The sequence below is a fragment of the Cydia fagiglandana genome, chromosome 21 (assembly GCF_963556715.1).
Source record: "Cydia fagiglandana chromosome 21, ilCydFagi1.1, whole genome shotgun sequence".
Lineage (NCBI taxonomy): Eukaryota > Metazoa > Arthropoda > Insecta > Lepidoptera > Tortricidae > Cydia > Cydia fagiglandana.
In genome coordinates, this window is record NC_085952.1 from 2,840,535 (window position 1) to 2,856,165 (window position 15,631).

The following is a 15,631-nucleotide window of genomic DNA, read 5'->3' on the forward strand; positions in this document are numbered from 1 at the left end:
CCTGAGTCATGGTTGTTTTCTATGTATATAAGTATGACATATATAAGTATGTTTATATCATCGCCTAGTACCCATAGTACATTACAAGCTATGCTTATAATTCAACCATTGTTTGTGTTTTACTTGCAGCGGCAGCAACTCATCTTATACAAAAGCTGACATTAGCAGTTAGACCGAAGACGAAGGTAATTATTTTAAATCAACATTTAATACTTAGAAGTGAAGCAGAAATATATATAGTTGGTCAAACCAATTTGTCAGTCAGTAAGAACCAGGAAAACTATACTCATCCTTTTCTTTTGGGTGCTAGTACTAGTGTAAGACAAAGATAGTATGATTCTCTCTGTCTATGATTGAAATGAGACAGTCCTTTGATAAACTATAGGTATTAATGCGTGTAATGGTATAGCTGCGTCCCTGTCGTCAGTTACTGAATTATAGCTTGGCAAGCCACGTCCGTCAGTAGAAAAAAACGCGGCAAATTAAAAAATAGGCACGAAAGGTACACCCATAGAAATTTGAATTTCGCGACTTTTTTTACCGACAAAGTAGGTTTGCTAGAGTATAAGTAAGATGTGTGAAGCGTTTTAAGGCTCCTGTACATATTGGGCCAGCGTGGGCCAGTCTGGGGGACGCATTTATGCGTTAGAGGGAGCAAGTGATATTGCTATCTCATTCTCCCTTGGACTGGCCTGCGTTGGCCCAATATGTACAGAGCTATAACCGCGAAAATCGAAGTTCGCAAATTGCGGGGATTTTTCTCTGTCACTCTAATTACGCCTTCATTGGAGTAAAAAAGAAAGCCATACATGGGCGGGCACAAATTCAGCTCGTAATGATAATGCTGTTTTTTTTTTTTCAGTGAACGGCTGACCGACGTAAGATTCTCGCTCACATATCCGACCATTCCCAATGCATTCCAGTGATCAAAGAACAAGAAGTATCAAATGTAGGTAATATTAAAAATAATTGAAAACACGAAATCAACAAAATCACGAATAGCGTAGGCTTCCAAATAAAAAAATATATAGACGGCCGTTTGTATTGTCTCTGGAAACTTTAGTCATGTCAGTGTAAAAAAAATATAATCAATGTTGCCAGTGTTCTATTTCATGTTAGGAAAGCTTGGCAGGCATTTTTGTCAGTGGAAAAAGACGGCAATTTAAAAAAAAATTGGCGTAGGGTCGGAGTGCCATACAAAATTCGAATTTCGCGGGTTTTGGGTTGGGTTTGCCAGAGTATAGTATGAACGGCCATATAAATGTGCTTTTATAATATTTATCAAATTTTAATATACGAACACTGATGTAATGATAAGAATATCAGAGGTGTTTTTATATTAGCGTTTATGTAAATGTAAATCTTGTTGACTGTTGTCAAATTTAAATACATGTATTTAGGATGACATATGCTAACTTTATGATTGTCAGAGAGTTATAAGGGTTTTTAACTTTTTAGGTACCATCTCATTATAAGTAATTTCAAGTACATTATTTTACAATAGTATTACATTTAACATTATATAGTCGCACCAATAAAAGTCTGCAACGGATTTTATAGCCCACGCAGTGTAAGTGTTATTTATTCGTCATAATTTCATAGAAGTTTGACGTTTAAGGGTCTCCCCTGATATATCGACGCGCATTCGGCAAAAGCCGATAGGAAAAAGCTTTATGTCCACGCAATAAGAGCGAAAAAGTCGTCGTTCGGCTCGGCTCGCATCGGCCGGCCCCTGCCGACGCGTCGACGGCTTTTTCGCTCTTATTGCGTGGACATAAAGCTTTTTCCTATCGGCTTTTGCCGAATGCGCGTCGATATATCAGGGGAGACCCTAAAATGACACTTGCACCGCGTGGGCTATCAAAATCTCTGCAGACTTTTTACGGTCTAACTCTATAAAAATCGGACTTAAATAGGTTTGTATGGTTTATTCATAAAACCTATTGGGACCATCATCTCATGTTGAGACGAGTTTTGAAGTGTTCTATTCTATGTCATGGAAATAGCATGGAACAATTTGAATTTGAGATTCAAAGTGAGCTGTAATCTCATTGTAACGCTTTATTATTTTATGACCTCGAAAATGACAATACTTATATAATTTTGTATTGTAACTAGTAGCTTTTATATGTATCTCAATTATAATTGAGAGAATAGGTACTAACAGGCAGTTGTAAAATACATATTTAGACGAAACAGAATATAATATTTATATCAATAGGTGTTGAAGTCATGGTCCTTCGAACCGGATGGGTGAGTTAGGATATTTAAATGGACAACTTTGACTAAAACGTTGAAAACGGCCCCGCATTTATCTATTCCATGTAGAAGTAAAATTGTAGCTTCAAATTTGTAAGGCAGCTTAGGTAGCATTTTTAAAAACTTTTATAGAACTTTTAAAAACTACCTATGAAGTCGCAAACTAAACCTCTTGTCCACCGGTTCTGTCCAAAACTTACTCCGTTGGCTCAGCGATCTATAATGCAAATTGAGACTTGGCCTCCGATACAAGAAAGCGCAACTTTTCTCGGTCGGCGCTGCTTCTCGCCAATTAGTGACTTGGAGTTCGCAGATCCGCCTCCACCATGTCGCTGCAGCGATACCGCTCGTCCGACAGGACAAAAGCATTAAAATATTTACTTTTAGATTTTTACATGAACAGGGGAAAAGTATAGTATTTTTTTCACACTCAAGCTGTTTAAACAACTGCCTGTAAGTACAGGTTTGTAGTTGGTAGCAGTTACTAAAGGCAACAGACCAGGCTCGCTCATTGGATGTATATTTAAAATAATTATTACGATATCATGGGCCCATTTCAGGAAAACTGTTACTGGTTTGATTGCAGGTCGGTCGTAAATCAATTAACTATATTATTTCCAAAATAATGTGGGAGTCACTTTCCGGTAAAAAATTTGTAAGTTTAATTATTGTCGCTGCTATTTTTTTTTATCAAGTTATAATATTTTTTGGCTGTGCCTACTTTTTTAAGCCTCCCAAAGATTCACCTCGAGTGTTAATATTATTTATAAGCTTAGTGTAAGTAATTAAGTACATGTATTGATTTTTTATGCTTTTTGATAGATTATTTTGTTTGTAATTTTGTATATAATGAAGAAAAACATACGGAACATTCCAAAATACTGCCTCAATTTTAAATTGTTGGTATTTTATTAGTAACAAGATTTATTAAATATGTTAAAATAGATAGTTAAGGATATAACATGAAAATGTTTCTTTTGCTCATTTTAATTTAAACGGTGAGATTGTATTTTAGTCAGATACACGTAGTATAAATGTGGATTATGTTATTTTGTCAAGTTTTATGCAGCATTTTAGCTGTCGCATTAAAAAACATTTTTTGTGTCCTTACTACATTGTAACAAAATACAATGCTTATCTTATGTACCTACGCTTATTTGCTACCCGAAAAAAATTTACCTACAGTTGTACTCTGTATATTTAATATTTATTAAAAAAAACTGTAGACGAAAAGTCGTTATAAAGGATTAAAATAAAAATAAATTGACCCGTAAAGACGAATTTTTTTTTTATTTTCACTTGTTACTAACAATAAGTAAACACTTGCATTTGTTTTCTGTCTGCACTCATATTTATGGATTAAATCAATTACTATACTAAGTGTAATGTTATATGTCGCCGTATGTGTTGCATCGGATGTACTCGCAGGATGGACACAGTATGACAATAATAAATTGTTAAACAAATATTTTGAGTATTATTTTACATTTATATCGTTTACCTACCGTATATTACCCCGGTTATAATGGCCCGTATTTTATAAGTCATTCTGCAAACTATAATTCGTGATGGTATTGATATGTGAATATTTTGTATATAATGAAGTGGATTTTTTCTTTACCTGGCAACTTTTTCATTTTCGTTGTGGGTACGTTCAAAATCAATCAACACTTCGGTTTCAAAATGACAGCAATATCTTCCACGAAATAAAAAGCACAGTAAATACCTTAATTATTTTTTTATTCTATTTATTGAAAAATAAAGTCGAATGGGTAAGTTATAATATACAATTATAATTTAAAAAAAATTGACTACGGTCACATATTTGTTAATATTACTTTTGAACGTATACTGTCACTGTCACATTGACTTGCTGACTGACTGTCACATTGACGTTAACTAAAACAACGATTTCACGTGCCGGACACTGCGGACCTCACAGCAGTCACAGGTCACAGCAAGCACTGCAACCAGTATTTCTATTTAATTCAAGATTTAAAATTGTATTCACCAGATTATAAAGTAAAAGCAAACATACGAACATGGTTAAAATGGGGAAGAACAAATTAAAACTCTTGAACAAGTCACCAAAAGGAGAGAAGATTGAAACCAAACTTGTGGGTAAGATCACCAAAAAGAAAACGGGGGCAAAAGATCCCACATCAGAGAAGAAAAAGGTGTCCATGATAAAAGAACTGGCCACTAAGAGCAACGACCTTGTGAATGTAAAACAAAATAAGCAGCTAAGGTTTGCAAAGTCCCTGGTATCGAAGGACGAACGAAAACCGCCACAGCCCAAGCAAAAACCGGTGGAAAAGCAGAAAAAAAGACAGAAAACTCAAATAGATGATACCAAAATGCTACTGAAGTTGATGAAAAAGAAATAATATTACTCTATGCTAGAAATAATTGTGTCATTTGGTAGTTGGTAGAGATGTTGTGTTGACAAATATTAATATTGTACAATTACTTTTTTTACTAAAATGTTAATTATTTGTAAGAATCTGATGATAGTGATGATATTAGAGAAGCACCGTTAAATTTAAGCTATCTTTGTGTATATAATAAGTCAATTTAATTATAGATTATATTTTATAAATGTCTAGTTTCATTCCAATCTGGCATGTACACACCATGCTTACACTGTATTTTATATTACTACCTACTTCTCAGTAATAAACAGTTTCATCTGCTCTTAACCTTAGGGCGTAGCCAAGATGCCAATCGTTTATGCTCTGTAGCAAACATTGCAACTGTGTTTGTTGCACTAATAAGGAAGAGTGTGAAAGAGTACACCGAGCAAACAATTGGCATCTTGGCTAGGCACCCATTTCATCTGACACAAAGAAGGGTAGGAAGTTCAAGCCTCTGATCTAGCCTCCTAAGGCCCGAGGCCCTACATATAGTACTTCTTCAGTTCAATGAAATTTAAACCATAGTCAATTGGAACAGAGTTGAATTTCTTTTGTATCATTAAATTTTCTAACAAATAAAAATCAACTCTATTCTCTGCACTATAGGTTGAAATTTCAGTGGCAAATTTTGGGTTTCTCATTTGTGGCTGGTCCTTAGGAGGCTAGGCAATCAATAGTCACAATTTTGTATAAGAAAAAAAAAGCAAGAGTGAAATGTGTCACATCATTTTTTAATAATATAGGGATCCCAAAATATCTAAGGCCCACTTGCACCATTTCACTAACCTGGGATTAAGAGGTTAAACCGTTAACCTAGTGTCAAATTGTACTGGTAACCATGGTAACGCCAGGTTTAACCGGTTTACCCCGGGTTAGTGGAATGGTGCAAGTGGGCCTGGTTTTCTTTGTCGATAGCCCTAGGTTAGGTTGAGTTGATGGGGTACCTTACCTTTTCGTGCCAATCATTGGGCAGTTTACCCTTCTTTTAGTAAGCAAAATAAAACAAAAAAATATGTTCAAAATACTTTATTCTCAACAACATATGTATAAAACATTCTCACTGGTACTATAGTATGTATGTAGAGTATGTACTAATCTATTACATTGGACTTAAATGTGTACTGTAGAATCAAAGATGGCGCTTACACTCGATATAAAAAGCCCTGCTACCTAATCCTGGTGCTGACAATTCATCCGGAAAACCCAGAAGGAATAATATAGTAATGGTATGCTATCAATATTCAACTTAAATATGATGGCTCCTCTACACGATGGGCCAACGCCGGCCACTCCAAGGGACACATTTATGCATTAGAGGGAGCAAGTGATATAGCCCTCTCATTTTATCGCATGGCTGCGTCCCTTGGAGTGGCCGGCGTTGGCGTAACGTGAACCAATCTAGCCGTGGTAAAAACCACATCCTGCGAGGCCCTTTTCAATGTGTTTTCCCAAGGTAAATAAAAAGGTTGGCTTTGCGAGGCCCCCCTAAGTGCGAGGTCGTGGGCAAAGGCCCCATTCGCGCACGGCTAGCTACGCCACTGTCAGGGTGCCTAGCCAAGATGCCAATCGTTTACTCTCCGTAGCGAACGAAACGCCAATGTCTCTTCCGCACTCATACGGAAGTGATAGAGAAATGACAGTATTGCGCTACGGCGCGAACGATTGGCATCTTGACTAAGCACCCTGACATTCGGGTCATTTATTTTAAAGTTTTACAGGTATACATCTCTTCCGTTACCTACTAATAGGAGAAAAAATGTTCCTAAATTTCTATACATCTTTTGATCGTTCCATTCTGTGTTTGTCATACAAAGCCTATGAACGAGGTAACGGAATGGAAATAAAAATCTTGAAAAAAAAATGTTTTCTTATTACGACCAAAAGAGCTCTAGATTATGGGTAAAAAAAATTACAATAAGGTACATGATCTTTTAAATATCAAAATTTTGGGTCACACGCCAACTTGTTCGTTGTAGTGAAATGGGGTTGGCCGGTGGAAGTTTTTAGCAGATGGCGCCATCATAGCTTGCCCTGTCAATCCCTAGAATTGTGTCCAACTTTTGTTTTTTTAATACCCTGGATGCCAGCCCTTTAAGCTAAATCTCATAGATTGAAACCCTTGTCTATGGAACCCTTTGAAACTATGGAAACCTTTGACAGTTGCCAACCCCATTGAAATACTGCCCACTTAATTTTTTAGTTTGATACTTATAAGAAATACATTACTGTCTTTTAGAAATCAAATCAGTTATTAATTCTTCCGGGTTTTCCTGGGAGCACCTTATAAACACCCCTATGGAATGAGGGTAGGTATTAATGACGCTTATTCCTATTAGGGCTACTTGCGTTTCAGGGTTAACCAACTAATTAACTCGGGGTTAACAGTCCAGTTTAACCCTGTATAGAAGGTTGATTCCGAGTTAGTTGGCTAGCACTGGAACGTGCAAGTGGGCCTTAGTGGCATTCCATGAGAATGTCGCTCACGAAAAGCTTTTATTATATATGTGACGTTCCACGGCAAAAGGTACCTTATGGCGGCTGGCGCTTACGTCGCATAGCGCCGCAATAATATTGGAGCGTCGTTAATACTAGCGTAAGCGCCAACCGCCTGGTACCTTTACCCGTGGGACGTCACATATGGCAGCCACCTTATTCAAATGCGTAAGAATATACTGCCAATTTGTTAGAAAACTCATGAAATTCACCAGACAAAATATAGTTTTTTTTCAGTATTTTCAGGAGTATTAGAAGAACTGCATTTTGTAAGCGACATTTTCGTCGAATGCCCCAACATTACAAGCATTTAGATACTCGTACACATAATGTTGCAAAAAATGTATAAATCAATAGGTACCTGTAGGTTTCCATGAAACGTCATTTTAATCTTACAAACGCTATCCAATTCCATAAATAGGACGTTACATTTTTGTTCCATCCATTATTCGAATTTTAACGGCAAAAATATATACCGACAGGTTATTTTACACTTAAACACCTAGGAAATAAGATACAATTTCAAACGACATAGTGAGAATGTATGCACATAAAGAACTTAATAACGAATAAGTCATTTTTTTTAGATTAGAGAAAACTTTATAATATATAATGTTAACATTGTTCTAAAACTAAAATTTCACTAAGGAAACTAAATGCTACTAATAAAACTCTCGTTGAATCCTGCTAACGTAATAGCGTTTTTCTTTGTTTGGTTGTGGCAAACAAGGGTAATGTCCGTCGAACACAATACTACATACAAACAAAATATGTAGTAGTGTTACGTTTTTAAGGCATGTGCACACCGCCTTGCGTGTGCGTGACGTGCACGACATGTTGGAGTCGCACACGCACACGTCACGCAAGCGGTGTGCCGTCTCTCATAAGGATCTGTATACTACAACGCCGCACGCGCACGTCACGCACACGCAACCGGTGTGCACAGGCCTTTAATTATGTTTCATTATAAGCTGTCCATCTGCACTTTCCTTCTCATGAGGTAAAAGATGAATATCATGCCAATATTATGCAATTAAATTGACCGTATTCGTAAAAGATTAATAGAGGCAGACCAAGCTAAGTTGGCAACGATTTTGAGCCTAGACGGTGCAAGTGTTATTTTAAACATCAGATCTCTATGAAATTATGATGTTCACTTAATACTTGCAGCGTCTGGGCTATTAAAATAGCTGCCTACTTAGCTTGGTCTTACTCTAGAACGCCACCTTTTCGTTTGTTTTTCATCCCTCCCACAAAAGAAAGAAAAACATATTTTATTAAGTTGCCAATAGAAACGTGAAAAACGCTAATACGCCATCTTTGGGCTACATCATGACAACTTTAGGCAGCACTAACAGTCTTTATTTTGTAAGAAATAAAACTTATTGTAAACAGGGTGTAATTCTTGTTAGTACGAAATAATATTAGTATAAGCTGCCAATATCATAAGTATTTTCAATTTACGCCCAGAATTATTGATAATATCCAGGCTTTGAGTAATTTTAATAAAGTTTATATTGATATTTTATATTAGACGACAGAAATGTGCCACAAAAAAACTTTTTTTTAACAGTAGAATTTGAACCCAATTTATTTTCAAACTAGGTCCAAAATTCTTACTTTCGTAAGCTAGTCAAAACACTATATAATGGGTAAAATCCTGGAAACTAAGAAATTAACTGTCATGTTCATGTATTCATTGCTTATGCTGTATTTCCAATGAGGCGCAGATGATGTGACATGCGACAGTCAACCAATAGCATTGGATCCATATCTCTTCTCTGCTCCGCCAGGGCTGCGAAACTCCTCCCTTCGGTCAAACTCGGCTCCGTTCGGCTCAGCATTGCTCCGAGCAATTATTAGGGTTGACATAACTTGACGTCCCTTTGCGTGCACGACCACAGATAAGATAATAGCTTGAATTTTGACAACCCTAAATAGCCCAAAGGGATAGTGCCATATATTAGAAAAAGGGACAGTATGATTCGACCCTGAACCGATGTCAAACTCCGGTTTTGTAGGAAGTTTCCTTTCTGTACGGTAGTACGGTCATCAGCAATAGTATCTTACACAACTAGGGCCGCAATAATATGTGACACGTTCTTATTTGGAGCGCAATAAGAGCGCGTCATATATTTTTGCGGCCCTAGTTGTGTAAGATACTATTACTGATGACTTCTATTCTTTATTCTGTGCCATTGGTTGATTACCGCACGTCTCTCATCTCAGCCTCGGTGGAAAGCCAGCCTTAGTGCAGCCATACTGGAAGGTTTAACTTACAGTTAAAGTACGTAGATAAATAAATACGATCACAACAGTACCCCCCGCCCGCGATGACTAGGCCTTCAATATTGTATGGGAAATCCGAACAGAAATGTATGACAGAATAAAACTACATTGAATTTGAATAAGAAGTGGACGACCGCGATTACTTTTCCATACAAATGTAGTACCCATTTTCCAATATGGATATCAATATCAAAGAAAAAATTTTTGGTGAACTTTAGTGCACTTAAGTTTTCATTATATATGACATTTATCAACTGCCAAATAACAGTCCCAATAGTCCCATAGCCGCTAGGCGAGGGCAACAGTAGCGCACGTATCCAATATAATTATAGAGTTCATCATCATCATCGCAGCCATAACACGTCCACTGCTGAACATAGGCCTCCCCCTTAATTATAGAGTTATATCAAGAAAAGTCTGCAACGATTTTGATAGCACACGCAGTGCAAGTGTTATTTTAAACGTCAAACTTCCATGAAATTATGACGTATAAAATAACACTTGCACTGCGTGTGCTATCAAAATCATTGCAGACTTATCTTGGTCTAATTCTATCGTGACTTCGATTACACCATTGGGATAAGTTGTATTAAATTTAAGCTTTGCTTAGTTTGGGGGCTAGCTCGATCTGTGTCGGACAATTCCTTAAAATATTTCTTGATTTATATCATGTTTTATAAGTATTACCTATATGTCAAAGTAAATAATGAACATATGTCAATTTGTCTGTGTCAGAGCAGTCTTAATGGCCCTAAAAAGCCATATAGTCACATCCAAACTTATACACGAATGCCACGAACGACTAATGGAGGTATGTCAGAACAATAAGATCACCTTACAATGGATCAAAGGACACAGTGGATCCCGAGGTAACGACGCCGCGGACGAGCTCGCCAGACAAGGATCGGGTGCGGGGGCGATAGGCCCGGAACCGATCCTCCCGATACCGTTTAGTAAGGTACGCTCAATGCTGCTGGCACGTACAGGGAAACTACACACAGAACACTGGCTAAACCAAACTGGATGCAGACAGGCCAAGCAGGCCATGCCTAGCATGAACGGTAAGCTCACAAGGGCGCTCCTTCAACTAGGAAAGGTTCGACTGAGTATGGTAACCAGTGTCATAACAGGTCATGGACTTTTTAACAAACATCTTTTTATAACAGGTGTCACAGACAGTCCCCTATGCCGTGGATGCATGGAGGAAGAAGAAACAGCCTCTCACGTGGTGTTGGAATGCAGTGGATTGGCCCCATACAGGGCAAAACATCTCGGATCCCCGAGTGACCTCCCCGAGGTCCTACTCAACATCACAGGTTTGATAGGATTCCTCGAGGAGCTGGGCTGGCAAGACTAGCCCACCCCCTATCACGCAAAATAGGCGCAAGACGTCGAGTTGCGGAAAATCGCCCGAGCTACAATACAATACAATACAATATGTCAATTTCTGTTCGGATTTTAACATAAACCTAGATATTAAATGTGCACTTACAGTAAAAGTCATTTAACTTACCTCATAGTTGTTACATTCAATGTATAATACAGCCTTAGTCTAAGCACTAAGCTTAAAAAGCTTTGAAAAACTACACTTAGGTCATTCTTATTGTTTAGTGCGTCTAGATTTGTTCCACAGTTTAGGAATTGCGGATGGTTTAAATTATTGGCATTGACTAAAACGGTGGATGTATGACATATAAATAAAAAAACATAACTTGGGGACTTAGTAATATTGTGCTACTTTACTCTGGGGAGGGGGGGTTTACCTTGGGAAAAAAAAATCCAAGAACTGATTATTCACAGGTCAAAATCTACAATGACTGAACTAATATGGCCGCTAGGTGGCGACAGCGCCACGCGCGGCTTATGGCAAACCCCAAAATTGGGGTCGAACGCGACGAAATCGCGGAGTGAGCCACGCCTGGTTAAAGTACAGATGTAGTCCTTAGTTATTTTCCATCGTATTTTCACGGAAACTTACGAACGTGTCTTGCTATTTCAGTGACTCGGTTCAAAAAGTACTAACATTAACTGAATTAGCATAACCAATACGAACGTTTCCGAGAAAATATGAAGGATAACAAATATGCACTACATCTGTGATATATTGCTTGCTGATTTCTTTTACATTGAAAAATAAACGGTCCATATCCTCCATTTTAGTCAATCCTTAAAATATTAGTTAAAATTAACCTGTCAATATTCTCAGTGCATTTATTTAGCATTTGTGACGTTATCTATGAAAAGGGAACTTATTGTCGATGGCGCTTACGCCATTATTAACGATGCTCCGTTAGAAATACGATGCCGCGCGACGCTGTGCGGCGTAAGCGCAGGGTTGCCAACTCCAATTTTTTTTTACCCCTGAGCTCAACTTAAAAACCCCTAAAACGGTACTATTATTTTGGAAAACCCACTAAATAAAAAATAAAAGAAATTATTATAGATTTCCCAAATTTCGAACATTATTATGATTTTCAACCGGTTCGACATTTTAATGATCATACATATGAACGTTATACATAGATGGTCAAGAAAATCTTGTCAGTAGAAAAAGGCGTTAAATTAAAATTTTCTATGAGACTATATGTTCGCGCCTACATTTTTTCAAATTTGCCGCACTTTTCTACTCTAAAAAAAAAACCCTAAAAAAACCACTAAAATTATTTAGCCCCTAAAAAAACCCCTAGCTGGTTTATTTCCCCCTAAATTTAGTGGTAAAACCACTAAGTTGGCATCCCTGCGTAAGCGCCATCGACAATAAGGTCCCTTTTCATAGATAAAGCCCCATTTATTTATTTAGTAAGTGTATATAAATGTAACTGTACCTAGGTTTAGGAACATTAGGAACGCTTTAGTTTGGCACTAACAATCTCAATGGAAGCTTATGGCGAAGGAAACAGTTTTTTGGCGTATGAATTACAGTTCGTTTTTTTAGCATTAGAAAGAACTTGCAAGAAGGTAAGCGATCTTGACATGTCTTTTAATTGAAAAACGCTTTTTATAAACCCAAAACTATTACTTATGAAAGCAGAAGAATATAAATGATCGTATTCGATTCATAATTATTACATATTTGCCGTAACTTATTTTTAAAATGTGTTTTTCAATTAAAAGACACATCAAGATTGTTTACCTTTTTTCTAATGCTAAAAAAAACGAGGTAGATAGATTAAGACGTATAGGACAAATAAATGTGACAGTTTGAGGCAAAAACCTTTTGAACGCCAAACGGCGCATCTATTTGCCGTGCCACTGACGCCACGGGTAGGGCATGCTCCCGGGAATTCCCGGTTCTCATATTCCCGGGAATTCCCGGGAATTTAATAGTGTCAAAAGAACCGGTACTGAAGACCCGGTACCGGTACTTCCCGGTTCTCATCATATGACTATATATTCAGATTTCAATAGTAGTAATGTTTTAGTACTTTAGCTCGGGACATTGTATAACATTTAATAATGATGCTATGAAACGGGGAACCCGAACAACCCGACAAACGATAATCCTAGTAAAGTAGGCATTCGTGCGGGCAGGCCGTGCCGTCATAGTGCTGAGTGCATCGACTACGCTACGACGTGTGGCTCGGCCCAGGCGGAGGCAAAGTGTGCCGGTTAATTTTGTAAAATAGGTTGGAACGCCAATTAAGTGTTTGTTTTTAATAAAATAATTCATTTATTATTTTTTAAGCAATTATTTATATGAAAATAAGTCACTTATAAAGATTGTACGCTAACACAAGCAATTTCTTAAAAGTAATCAAAAGATTCCTTGAGAACCGGGAAGAACCGGGAATCCCGGTTCCGGCCATGCCCAGAACCGGGAAATAAAATTCTTGGTACCGGGACCGGTACTGCATGCCCTAGCCACGGGTGTTTTTCAGTAGATTTACATCACATTAACATCAAAAAACGATCGACATCAAATATGTAGAACTGGGTCCTGAACCTGAGCAAATGTTTCGTATTATCATTAACCTTTTCGCCGCCACGTCAATGAAGTAATAGTGTCATCAACACCATGTCAATAATAAGTATAATAACAGGTAGACAACTGGGTGTATAGGCGTATAACATATCAAGTCGTGGCGTGTGGGGCACGAAATGTACTGACTTCATATCAAGTCGATGGCGGCGAAAAGATTAAAGACTTAGGTATAACAAAATATAAATAAGTATATGCCAGTTTCAACCAAAAGGATACTTATTGTCGGTTGTCAATAACGCGCTATTTCCATATACATAGCTTCAATTTGAAACCTTATGGACAACCGACAATATGGTACCTTTTCGTTGAAAACGTCACATATTTTATCCTTTATGTCTTATGCTACATACGCCATTCATGTTTTTAGATGTATAAAAACATTTTTATCGTAAATAAACCTTTGTTTTATAAAGAAAAACGTTACTAACGTTAATGCTACTAACAATACCCTCTTTTGCCGACGCAGCCGGGTAAGAATTATATGTGACGTTCCACGGCAAAAGGTACCTTATGGCGGCTGGCGCTTACGTCGCATAGCGCCGCAATAATATTGGAGCGGCGTTAATAATAGCGTAAGCGCCAACCGCCATAAGGTACCTTTACCCGTGGGACGTCACATATGTGAATACCTAAAATGAAATTGGTATGACAAGGTAACTTAATATAATGACTGTATTTTTGAATTGTAAAAATCTGTCAATAAACTAGTTTTTTACACTTTAAATCTCCCTTGAGGCTCGATAGTATTATAATCATTTCAAACGAGTTACTCGCGCGCTCGATCAGTAAAGACGGTGCTCCAGACGAAGATCCTCAGAAACGGATCGAAATGTCGAGCGTTTATTCGACCTAATAATACGTGAGTAACTCGTTTCAACTAATAAAAAAAAATTACAGCCTAGGGTAGTATTTTTTCTTGTAAAATCCTTAACTATAGGTCTAAGGTTCGATTCTGATCATTGACAGATTTTTACCAATCAATAATTAAGATTATCTAAATTTAGAGATAAAATCGTCAAAACTATATACATATGACCAGCAAATAATATACTAAGTATATAAGTTTACACAACCTAATGGGTTCTTCTATTGATCTTATATCAAAGCAGATTTTTCTGTTTTTGATATATTGTTCATGATAAACTAACATACCTTTTTTAATATTTTTTAAGTGGAGAACAGAGCCTCATACGACAATATTAATCGTACCACCATCTTACATACAATTTGTATGAAACAATAACATTAATATATATTTTCAAAACATATTTCGTGCTACCTTACGGTCTTAATTAACACGAATTAGTAAGCATATTTTTTATATTTTCTTAATTTTCCAACGATATCCTTCATGGATTTTTTTTAAACAATAAATTCGCATTTAGTCCTTATTTAATAAGCGAACAAAAAAAAACTGAAAACATAACTGAAAGAGGTAGCAGGATTAAGACGTATATACAAAAAAAAAACTAAACTATAATCTAGTATTTACACGTTTAAAACTAAAGAGAAAACTACTGTGAAATATAAGTAGGTACGGCGTGAGCAAAAATGATCTCTAACACGATACGCTTAAATGTCTTTTTCAATTGCACGATTGGAACACAAAACCGGGCTGTCAATGTCAGTTTGACAGCGGACGCCATTGCACACACACTTTTTTTTTATTAGCCAGGGTTTTTAGCCAGGTAACAACTGACACTTATAGAGAAGCCAGAGACAAGTAATTACTTTATTCGGAGGTTTGAGTCCTTTTGAGTGTGCTTAAAAAAGACTCGAAAGTTTTTTAAGCGCCGAGTCTCGTAAAAACGAGTAGATTTTTTCAAATTTAGACTCAAAATACTCAAGTTACTACCAACACTACAGTAAATAGACTTGCGCTTGCGCTGACTTAGCTTCTATTAACCATCCAGTAGGTACCATCTGTTTGAAGGGCATGTCGCGATACAACTACCTAAGTAGACCTATAGCTTTGACACTATTGATGTGAAATGGGTTCTGTTGTTTGACATAAAGTTTTAAGCCATAATGTATTGTTTATCATATTATCATTAAGGGGTATCCAGACGCGACTGACGAAATCAGTCGATTTGTTCAGGAAAATAATTGGTCAATCTCATCTAGCGACCACACGTACACAAATTAAATCACCAATTTGCATTCTACTATGAAAATTGGCATTTTTGTGTCCGCA

General features: G+C 37.0%; 1 protein-coding gene across 1 annotated transcript in view; it reads left to right on the plus strand.

Moving 5' to 3' along the window:
- Window positions 1-1,607, plus strand: part of LOC134675064 (large neutral amino acids transporter small subunit 1) — a 49,417-nt gene extending 47,810 nt beyond the window's left edge. Inside the window, exons 12-13 of the mRNA XM_063533220.1 lie at window positions 130-185; window positions 863-1,607. Of these exons, the coding sequence (XP_063389290.1) occupies window positions 130-185; window positions 863-865 (59 nt within the window). The 3' untranslated portion in view covers window positions 866-1,607. The remainder of the gene's footprint in view (window positions 1-129; window positions 186-862) is intronic.
- The last annotated feature ends 14,024 nt before the right edge of the window (window positions 1,608-15,631 follow it).